Source organism: Genypterus blacodes, unplaced genomic scaffold (assembly GCF_046128005.1).
Source record: "Genypterus blacodes isolate CSIRO-AG114 ecotype Tasmania unplaced genomic scaffold, CSIRO-AGI_Gbla_v1 ptg000021l_1, whole genome shotgun sequence".
Taxonomy (NCBI): Eukaryota; Metazoa; Chordata; class Actinopteri; order Ophidiiformes; family Ophidiidae; genus Genypterus; species Genypterus blacodes.
The window spans coordinates 4,190,498-4,201,597 of NW_027466834.1; the positions used below are offsets into that span (position 1 = coordinate 4,190,498).

Genomic DNA, 11,100 nt, shown 5'->3' on the forward strand with positions numbered 1-11,100 from the left:
TACCTTCCTGTCTCCCGGCTGTCTGTCCGTCATGACGCCTTGTTATTTCTGTGTCCAGCTGTGCCTCATAAAATCGGCCGTATAATTGAGGGCAGCCCTGCAGACCGATGTGGGAAACTGAAGGTGGGAGATCGGATCCTGGCTGTGAACGGACAGTCCATCATCAGCATGCCACACGCCGACATTGTCAAGCTCATCAAGGACGCTGGGCTAATAGTCACACTGCACATCATACCAGATGAAGGTAAGCACGTGTGTGTGTATTTATTGCATGATACTGTTCACATAGTCACAATGGTGTGTTTTTGTTGTGCTCATATCTGTAAAAGACAAGAGATTAAAGAGGATTTTGTGAGTAATTGTGGCATCTTTTGCCTTATTTGTCAGTTTGTTGTTACTCCCTCTATGCAGGTTCCCATTCTGGCCCAAGCTCAGAGAAGCAGAGTCCCATGACCCAGAAACACAGCCCGCAGACCCAGCCCAGCCCTGTAGCGCAGCCCGGCCAAGGAGGCACTCAGCCCGGCCAGACGTCCACCCAGACGGGCCAACCGCCCGCCCAGCCCGGCCAGACACCAGCTCAGACAAGCCAAACAGCCGCCGGCCCGCCTGCACCGGCGGCATCGCAGCCTCAGCCACCGCCTGGAAGTCAGCACAGCCCGGTCACACAGCACCCCGGCCTCCCTCCACAGCTCTACCTCCACGACGGCAGGTAACAGAGACGGGGGGTGTTTGCGCCTGGACTCAGCGGGAGGTCTCTGTGTGGTTTCTGCTGTGTGTGGTGTTTGATATCAAACGGTGTGTGTAGATGAAGGCGGGGCGTCGTCTGCCTGCAAACACAGGTTCTCAATGACAAACTGTGACTGGAGACTCAAAAGGCCTGGAGTTTTAAAACAAACAGATCTGAGCTGTCCAGTGTTCACATTATATCTTGTGAATGAATGTCATGTAAAACAAACAACGTTATGATCCATCTATTCTCTACCGCTAGTCCCTATTGTGCACACAGCTGTAAATGTCTTGCCTTTTATAGGGTTTCTGGGCTGTTTCCTGATGTGAATCACCAATTGACTCAAACACTCACTCAGGCACACAATAAGAAAATGATTGTGTTTGTTTGCCTTCAGGTAAGCAAAACGTACAAATAAAATACAAAATGATTGATGATGAGGGCCCATTGAGAGAAGCTCTCCCATTGATGTCTATGCATACCCTCCCTTTAATCCATTCAAATCCCTTTTCTCACAGGACAAATGAAGTTGAAACAATTTATCTATGAATAAATCTATACGTCTATCTGGTCTCTCTAAGACATTAAACACTCCGAGGACACCTCTGTCCTACATGTCCCCTCTCTCTCTGGCGTGGGACGATCCTCTCCTCTGACTTTGTCGCTTCCTTTGGACCCACAGGTCAGAGGTGAAGGCTAGACAGGATGTTAAACCTGACTTCCGCCATCCACCGTTCACCGACTACCGGCAACCTCCGGTAGACTACCGTCACCCACCTGTGACTGATTATCGACAGCCCCCAACGCTGGACTACAGACACCCGCCCGGTCTCCTGGACTTCAGACAGCATCCTGCAGCTGCTCAGTTTCCTCTGGGGCTCCCTGCAGACTTCAGACCGCAGGTGCTAAAAAGATACCTGCGTGTATCGAGGATTAAGTCCACATTCATGTCGCCGCACTGCACACAAGCTGTTTGTAACATGCGTGTGTTCTTGGTTCGTGGCCGTCTTGTCTGCAGGATTTCGACTACTTCACAGTGGAGCTGGAGAAAAGCGCAAAGGGGTTTGGCTTCAGTATTCGCGGGGGCCGAGAGTATAAGATGGACCTGTTTGTGTTGCGCCTGGCTGAGGATGGACCTGCTATACGTAATGGAAGAATGAGGGTGAGAGGACGCGGTTCAGATTGAATAAACAGTTCTGTTGTGTTAGAGACATGAGACTAATTGGATCCAGTCACGTAAACGCATCAGCATTTGTCTTAATATCCATCCCAAATTTAGCAAAGAACCCACCAATCAACTAATAAATTAGTACAGCGTAACAACAATCTTCACTAATGCACTAGTGCTCCTTCTCTAAATTGCTTTTGTTGACGAAATTTTTTTCATTTCTTGAGCCACTGATGAAATTGAATTTAAATTGGATGACATTATTATGCATAAATGATATTGTCATGAAAACACCAAACCTGTGAGTGGATTTAAAGACGCTGTGAAATGCAGAATTCTTTTTCTTTTGAAGCATCGTTCTGCTTTGTTTGTTTTTCTGTCACACTTTTATCGATGCAAACCTTCATTTCACACTCTGACCGTCCATCTTCTTGATCGGGGGTGGCAGTAACATAGAGGTTAAATAAGGAGGAATGTGTAAGTGAGTAAAGAGCATGATAACACACTGACTGCCTAATCCCTGCACTTTAACAAGGTACTTAGTGGCACTTAGTCCCCAGGAGGCCCCGTGAAGCCTCTCAGGAGCCACCAGTTGATTGCCTGCGTTTGTTTAGAAAAGTCAACTTCCTGTGACGGGGCCGACGGTAACCCCTCCCTTTCCTCTCCGTGTTTCCCGCAGGTAGGAGATCAGATCATAGAGATTAACGGAGACAGCACTCGGGACATGACTCACGCCCGCGCCATTGAACTCATCAAGGCAGGGGGCCGACGGGTCAGGCTGCTGCTAAAGAGAGGCACCGGGCAGGTGCCAGAATATGGTGCGTTCACTGGCACGAACCCAAGGCTGGAAACATCCCTCGTTTTTCACTCGCTCGCCTTACTTACCTTCTCTCAGCTTTTATGACCTTAATAGAGATTAGGCCTGGGGTTTCTATCCTGTTTATGGTTCTACACAATGGTTTCTTAACCATAGTAACAATTACTGAATTATTCATGTCTTTCTGCGTTTGTTCCACTGTCATCTATTCTGTCATCTAACATTAAACTTGTATTAGTTTGCAAAAACATTGTGAGCAAAGTGTAGCATAATGCGCTAACCTTCATATGTTTAACCTCACTGCTTTAAATCTAATGATTGGTATAGGCTTTTACTTGCCTTCCCATAGGAATGGTTCCTCCCAACCTCTCCATGTGCATGAAAGGTGACACTCTAAGTTCCCCCTATTTCTTCCTAATGGGCCACTCTAAAGACACGGTTTGTGAACAACTGCACGTCTCTCTCTCTCCATACTAATTAATCTGTATCTGTAGTCTGTGCATGCGCTTGTGTGTGCACGGTCACCAGTTGATGCATGGGAAAATGGCAGCCGTACGTGTGGATGCGTATGTGTGATATAGTAAGAGAGCGATTGTGTTTGAAGCGAAACTCCAAGTGAAATTGTATCATGGTGAAGTGGGCTGTGAAGTAGATTGTTTGGAATCCATTCCACTCAACGTCAGTCTGTCACACACCTGCAAAACACAACAGTATGTTTTTGTTTTTTAGAATCCTGTCTCACAAAACAGAACCTTATTTTTGTGTAAACCAGTGAGGAGTCTGTGTGACAAGACGGCCTGATCAAGTGTGTGGTGCTAACACACATGCGTGCAACTTCGCATGATGTGATAGGAGGATGTGGTGAATTGTGTACAGCCTTCCTTCTCAGTTTTATTTTTTCGGCAGGCATGTGCATGTTGGTGTGTGACGCTGTGCTTTCACTCTGTCTCACTGCGTCTTCTCCTCCCCCAGACTGTGCCGGCCCCTGGGATTCCCTTCCTACAGCCCACTCTGCCCTGCAGGAAGTGACCCTCGATCACCACCCTAATCCATTGCTCTCATCCCATCCAGCCTCAGCCCAAGACTCCCCTCATCAGCTTCCCCTAGAGGCCACAGTTTGCATGGCAGACAAAGCTCCACAGCTGCCAGACCACAGCTCCATTAAAGGGGCTACAGGTGGCAGGTCCACCCAGCAGAAGTGCATCATCAGGGGGCAGGGAATCCCTCAGGGGTCTGGAGAGGTGGACTGTGGACAAGGAGACAGACAGTGTCGGGCTTTGCCTCCCAAAGCTGTCCTAGGAAAGCCTGCTGAAAGAAGAGAGAGGCAGAGGGAGACTTGCTCCCCCTGCTGTGAGCAGAAGGGCCTACACACACAAGCAATGACTACTGTGTGGCCCTGGGATGCTTATGTGAGTGTGAATTTGAATGGAGGCTCCCTAGGCACTGGGGAGCGTGGAGATGGGCGTGTAAGCCTCCAGGAGAGGCTGGTGTCCAGAGGTTTGCTCCCCAGAGAGGAAGAGAGGGCCAGTGGCCACAGTGGGCTCTGCTGCCCCTCTAAGACCATGGAAGATCCTATTGCTCGGAGTGCAGCCGCCTCCCCTGGGCCCTGGAACGTCCCTGGGTCCGATAAACTGCCTGGCACCCTGAGGTCCTGGACGTCCACAGTAAGCAGGTAGAATGGATCTAGCTGGTTTGGACCGGATCAGACCGTCTGTCTCCTCAATCAAATCACCTTCAGATGTTTGAGAACTGCATCGTTCTCACTCTCTTAATATTCTTTCTGCCCAGTTTTCTTCTTCATCTACTTCTGAACTCATGTCTTATGTCTCATTTGTTTTTAAAAGATGATTTTTACACCCACCACCTTAAACCGAGGAACTTTCACAGCTATTGTATGATACAGTCAAAATCTGAATGGAGACTCCAAACCCAGATATTCCAGAGCTTCAGTAAAATCTTTTCTTCTGATCACAAATGGAGCAAAGATGTCCGGGCAAAGTTACTTTTGATTAGTGCAACGCAGCCTCGGTTCCTCACGGGAGAAAGATATAAACGTTGAATTCTGCTCTATTTTTCTGTACGAAAGGACGAGGCTAAACTTCAGACAGGGGAAGTGACACTGAGACTTCATGGCCCAAGGGACGGCTTGGTTAATAAGATATATGTTAGATCTCACATGCCTACCAATATATCATATACTGTAAATGTAAAGATGTGAAAAATATGTACATTTGGTAATCTCAAAAACATACCTTTTGGTGTTTTTTGAGGCAGTGTTGTAGTTAGATACATTGTGAAGAAAAGGAAAAAACAACAGGACAGTGTTTTAAAATGTCATGGCCTCGTCTATAACTACATATCAAAGACTGTGAAGTCACCAAACTCCAGACCACTGAGGGAGGCAGTGGTCCTCTGCATGGAAAGAAACCACCATGACATTACCCGGGACTCAAACGTCCTCTAGAGGTAACAAAAGAGGAGCTAATCATTTGATACTCACGTGAAACAATGTCTTTTTTTCCATCAGACTGAACATTTGAGTGACTGCAAACAGTTGGCTTAGTAAGAACTCATAATCCTGCTTAAAGGTGTGTGTGTACATAACCTGATCACAAAACAGTCATGCAATCATTGTGCAGAACTCTGTGCTGTGTCGTATTCATTTAATGCGCAAAAGAGACATTTGTGGAGTCTGTATTTCCCATTTCTATGCCTTTTACTGTGCTAAGTGTACCACATCACTGTGGGAGAGGGGCATCGGTGAGGGGAAGAGGAGGCCGATGGGAGAATGAGGTGGGGCGGAGTGCCTTACTCAAACTAATGCAGAGCTGCAACGTTGTGATCGATGGTTTTTCTTTTTTGTTCGTTTTGGGAACTGAATGCAAAACAGATATCCGTGGCCCTGCACACATATCAGCAAACCGTTGGGTCTTGGAGCCTGCGTCTGTTTGGACTAAACACCCAGCTGCAGTATATATACAGTATACAGTTAATCCTAATGCACTCTCAGCTGTATAGCCTGTCAATGTCAATGATTGCCCTCGTCCCCGATTGTTACAAAGGGGATCAAATGTGTAGCCTGTAGCATTACATCCTCTTCTGGTAGAGTCAACCTGTGGACAGAGGTATTATGGGCTGTGGTCTCTCCTGTGTCAGACGAGTCTATTTCAGCTTTATTTGTCCATTCTGTGTTGGGAGAAAATACATTCACGTCGCATTGTTGCACGCGGTGCCAATGCTTGCAGAATCTGAACCCAGTATTTTTAGATTGTAGTATCTGCGAAAACCAAAATGCAAAGATGCCACCACCACCACCGAGTCGCCACGTTCTGTCACTGGTAAAGTCGAGGCATGCTGCTATTTAACCCAGACAGAGATGAAGTCACTCCTCCCACATTTCTCCATTTTAGTAGCTGTGATTTATCTCCATAGAATGTTTGCGCTCATTAAAAATACATCACCGATCTTGTTCTCGGAGACTCTTTGAGTAATGGAGGACTAGATGAGGTTTTTAAAAAATTCATCACAATGCATCGACAATTTGACTAAATGCAGCAGCAGCAGCACCTCCGAGCTGGAGTCGTAACCGTTATACTGGTAAATTGTTTTAAGTAGGACAGTGAACCTGCTGACTGATCTTGACCCACAGTGATGTAAAAAGTAAAACGGGGTCTGATCTGAGGCCTCCTTCACAGAGCAGAGTCACTTTCATTTATCCGGATCACGTTGCAGAGCTGAACCCAGAACGGGACCTGAACTCGATAACGTTAACCTGATAACTGGGAAAACTGCTTTCTGTAACAGAGGATGTTGTGATAAACTAGTTAACAAGGAGTGTGAGAACGCATCATTAGGCTGTAAAAATGTGTTAAATGTATGTACAAATGTCAAAGTTCAGAAAAGGTAAAGGGAAGCCGTCATCCAGCCCGCCGGTCTCTATCCAGGCTGTCCATCCTCTGCCTGCTTGAGTGATTTTGTATACAGAAAAAAAAAAAGTTCTATTGGAGTTTGACGGATGGCACGTTCATGAATCCCCATTGAGAACAAGTATAACTGTGTAGTGTTAATTGTGTATTATTCACCTTGTACAGCTGTATTCCTACAAATATGGTTTACTGTATTATTGATACTGTAGTTTCAAAGACGTGAACAAACTATTTTTATGAAATGCGACAGTACTGAAATATTACATTTTGCTAAAAAACAAAAAACTTGTTTACTGAAAGATATTCTGAAATACTGTCAAATAAACTCTTGACATGGTGTAAGAAGTTTTCTATAGAGATGTTTTTCTTATTTTTCAGAGAAATGAGTAGCTTTGTTTCCCCATGCAAAAACAATGAAAGTGAGATTCAGTCAGACACACACAGGCACATTTGGGAAAAGAGTTTCATTCATTCATATCATTGTGTCCGTTTGTGGACGATACAGCCGAGTGTCCATGATATGCCCGTTGTCTCACTATCAACAATGACAATTAAAAAATCATAAAATCATTTACATTTTTATAGAAACGACATGTAAACATTATTCCAGCCTCTCAACATTGCCAAGTGTGTCCGGCCAAGAGAGAGAGCTGCCAGTATGCCGCCTGAGCTGTAGAGACTCATGATAGAGTGGAATTGTCTGTATAAAGTGGATCTTTCTGGTCGTCCTGCGTGATCAGTGGGGCCTCCTGAGGAACGGGAGGAGGACATTATGAGTTACAGTGTTTTAAACGGGAAAACACAATATTTTTAACAGCTGAGCAGTTAAAACCATTGCAAAAGTACTCTCAGGGCTGGTTTACCTTCTGTTGTCTGTAAATTCCTATTCGGAAACGACAGCAAAGCACATCGACCAAGAAGCCGACCATACCGTGAAGCATGCCTGTATGTGGAGAGAAGCATTAAGTTAGCGTCCATGGGCCAAGATACTGACAGAGGACAGAAAGAATGAAACTGCATGTCTGTATCTGTGACTATTCATGTTATCTTGCTCATAAGCATCCAAAAATAACATATGGAGTGTTACATTATTGTCTGCTAATGAGAAAAGTGTGCGTAAAGTGTGTAAGAGAGAGAGAGAGAGGGAGTTGTAGACCTGTGGTTGAGAAAATGCCTCCAATGATTCCACAGAGTCGGACCAGAAACTGCCACAGAGGCATGTGCTGCTCCGTGACTTTCACCATGAGGGCGCTGATGTCATACTTCATAAAGATCCCTGAGACGCCATGACTGCCTATGGCGTGGTTTATCACCCGGTCCTGCCCGACAACAAGAGGGTTACACACCCATAGCAACGCATTCAATGATCAAAGTATAAACTTACCCAAACTAATTTGCACCTACCCGCTCTTTGACTGAGTACTGGTGTGTTTCTGCAGACACCCTGTAGGTGTTCAGTTTGGTGGGCACGATAGTGATGAAGTACTGAAACATGTGGTTAGCTGTAGAGAAGCAACACAATCCATTGAGGCACAGGATGAAAATGTTTACATTCTGAAGGAATTTGTTCCAACTAACTACTGCATATCAACTACAAGCCATCAACATTTGCATCCACTATTTAATAACACACTTACAATTAGCAGAGATTTTCTCCGTGCCATCCAGAGGGCTGATGAGCCCAGAGATCTCCTCTCCGAAGGACAATTGGTCAATCCGGTGAGAGAAGTTATAAGCTGCAGTACAAAGACACGACAGTACTGAAACTTTCAAACACACTCACACACAGAGGCCACGAGCACAGGAAGCCGTGTGGACATGGACACCAGGTCACCACCATCACACACCGTGAAGATGTGTGTACGCAGTCTTTATCAAAAATGTAATAAACTCACTGTCATGACTAACAAGGGCAGCTAGATGGGCGTGGCCTCTGGGATGAGGGATGGACCTGTGTAGGGATGAAAAGGTGAAAGGTCAGCCTCTTGATATTGGTATCTAACAATACAATGATTTAGAATAAAACAGCCAACATGGCGCCATTGTAAATTATCACAACAGTGCCAGTAAATAGCTTTTTTTAATCTAAATGGACACATACTTGCCAACAGTGATGTGGAAATTTCCTGCCACTTTGTTGACATAGAGATGTCCGTGTATCCTGCAGGCATTGGGAGGAGCTGGAATTTCCTCACTGCAACACAATGATAGGAGAGAAAAACATTATGTCATCATCACGTCAAGCAGACCGTATTTTACACTGTTGCATATAACTATCCCACTTCAAATAGAGAAGAGTTCATCTTTGGCGCCCTCTACCTGGGATGAGGTGCAGTAGGCACTTCTTTAATTGCACTCTTAAAGATAACTTCCTGGAGGGAGTGCTCCTCTCTCAGACGCTCCTGGATGTGGAGGAGAGTCCTGACAGTGAGGGACAGCAGAGCAACGGTTAAAAGCCAAGAAAGACAGACAATAAAAGAGACAACGACCAACTGAATGGATACACACAGTGTGCCACTGCCTGCTGCATATCAATCACAGAGGAACGTTTTAAATGTCAACGTGACCCTTTGGGGGAACGACCCAAACCAAACAGCTGAGATGTTACAGAACTGAATGTTATGCAAGTGAGTAACTCGTCTTACATGTGCCATAATCTCTGCTGCGGCGAGAGCTCGAAGTTTACCTAGAATGTGACATAACAAAAGGAAAATGAGTATTCTGTATTACAGATGATTAAACAGAACACAATTTTAAGACAAAGCACAATTTAGTCTGGTTAGGTTAATAATGGTTGGAGCGACACACCTTTGCTCCTTTATCTTTAGTATAAGGTGAATATATTGCTGTTGTTCATACTCACTGGTTCATATTCTAATCCATCAGAAGAAACCATGGTCTCAGCCAGGTCTAGGACATCTGCACCAACATCTGCATTCATCCACAAAAACAACTCATAAGTATTGACTCAAATCTGGAGCACAGGCATGAATAAGATCTAGTTTGGTACTTACTTTGGCACTTCATTGCCACGGTGATATCAACATTTATCCTCAATTTGCTGTGAGCAAAGAGTTAGACATAGTTAGACATAGCAAGAGACAGAATATAAGGATCATCACATGCCAGTCATAAAGCTTTTACCTGCTGAAATCTTTGTCCACCTCATATTCATACTTCATGTATGTGCTTTTGTACACAAAGAACTCGAAGAAGGCAAGAACAGCCATGATAGTGAAGGCTAGCAGAGACACTGGAGAGAGAGGCACAACATGAGCTGATGCAGAATGACACTCGGACAATGTTTAAGACAATATTTAACAGCAGAAAGGAGGTTAGAGTAGAGAGAGACCTATACTTATACCTACACACACACACGCACACACACACTTTAGTAGTCACACAACCTTAAATCAGGCATTAGACAATACTGGTTGAGAGAACTGGTTGGACAAGTGTACACACCCATCTCCTTGTTAGACTCCATTTCTATTTATCTATAGACTAAACTTCACCCATAGAATGTCCGAGCCAAGATGGACAATGGTGTTGTTATAGTTTTTAACATTTGTCCAAGTACTTTCTGCTTTGATAGTTTGCACATCCGGGTGTACGAAGTTGACAAGTGACTTGCTGATATTGTGTGTGTGTGTGTGTGTGTGTGTGTGTGTATGTACCTGTCCCTCCGCTGGCTGTGGCCTCCACGTAGCTCTCAGGAACTTTGGGGAAAGCATCCAGCTCCTTCACCAGACTCAGAGCTTTCTTCTTACTCAGTCTCCTCATTTTGGGAGCAGCACAGCGGCGACGTGACTCTTCATAAAGTGTCTGTGTGTGTGTGAGTGTGTGTTAGCAAAGCATGCCGGGTGAACTAACAGCTAACAGCTCCGTGTTTGCCTTTCTCCTCTGTGCTGACGTTGACATTAAAGCAGCCGGAGCTAAGTGTTGGCCTGCTAGGCTAAGTTCACTATGAAGATGGTGGCAATAAACACGTAGAAATGAAAACATCCACCATTGACCGAGTCCTTTCCAGTGTTAAACATCAGGAATCCCAGACATGAAGTGTCAGATAACTCTGTTGTGGACTACGTATGTTGCCCTTTAACCCCATGGCGAAACGACAACTGTGCGTCTATTTCTAGGTAGCGCCCCCTGTCGGCAGCTAGCTGTTCCTACAACATGATAACACATATCAAATACTGGTGTGACTTCTTGTGATATGATATATGATATATGATATATGATATATGATATATGATATATGATATGGTATGATATGACAGTGTTTATTTGCTTTAGCGTGGTAAACATGAATGGAACCACCCTGGTCCCCTTTAATGACATCATGAATGATGTCACAGTTGATCTGAACATAAACCACCCTAGCAACCCCTGAACAAACTATTTTGTAAACACATTGGAGAACATCTCTAAAGTGAGAAACAGGACCCACTCCTTTACAAAG

General features: G+C 45.0%; 2 protein-coding genes across 2 annotated transcripts in view; one reads left to right on the plus strand and one right to left on the minus strand.

Moving 5' to 3' along the window:
- Positions 1-7,081, plus strand: part of magi2b (membrane associated guanylate kinase, WW and PDZ domain containing 2b) — a 61,404-nt gene extending 54,323 nt beyond the window's left edge. The window contains exons 17-22 of the mRNA XM_076142133.1: positions 59-244; positions 412-709; positions 1,410-1,629; positions 1,746-1,889; positions 2,575-2,713; positions 3,685-7,081. Of these exons, the coding sequence (XP_075998248.1) occupies positions 59-244; positions 412-709; positions 1,410-1,629; positions 1,746-1,889; positions 2,575-2,713; positions 3,685-4,388 (1,691 nt within the window). The 3' untranslated portion in view covers positions 4,389-7,081. The remainder of the gene's footprint in view (positions 1-58; positions 245-411; positions 710-1,409; positions 1,630-1,745; positions 1,890-2,574; positions 2,714-3,684) is intronic.
- Positions 7,082-7,087: 6 nt separating this feature from the next.
- Positions 7,088-10,741, minus strand: LOC142991942 (endoplasmic reticulum-Golgi intermediate compartment protein 2-like). The gene is made up of 13 exons (XM_076142134.1): positions 10,316-10,741; positions 9,783-9,891; positions 9,653-9,699; positions 9,502-9,569; positions 9,284-9,324; positions 8,958-9,059; positions 8,740-8,832; positions 8,534-8,589; positions 8,276-8,374; positions 8,043-8,140; positions 7,795-7,957; positions 7,502-7,581; positions 7,088-7,387 (listed from the first exon to the last, which is right to left on the minus strand). The coding sequence occupies exons 1-13, from the start codon at positions 10,419-10,421 to the stop codon at positions 7,319-7,321; spliced, it is 1,131 nt and encodes a 376-aa protein (XP_075998249.1). The 5' UTR covers positions 10,422-10,741; the 3' UTR covers positions 7,088-7,318.
- Between the last annotated feature and the right edge of the window lie 359 nt (positions 10,742-11,100).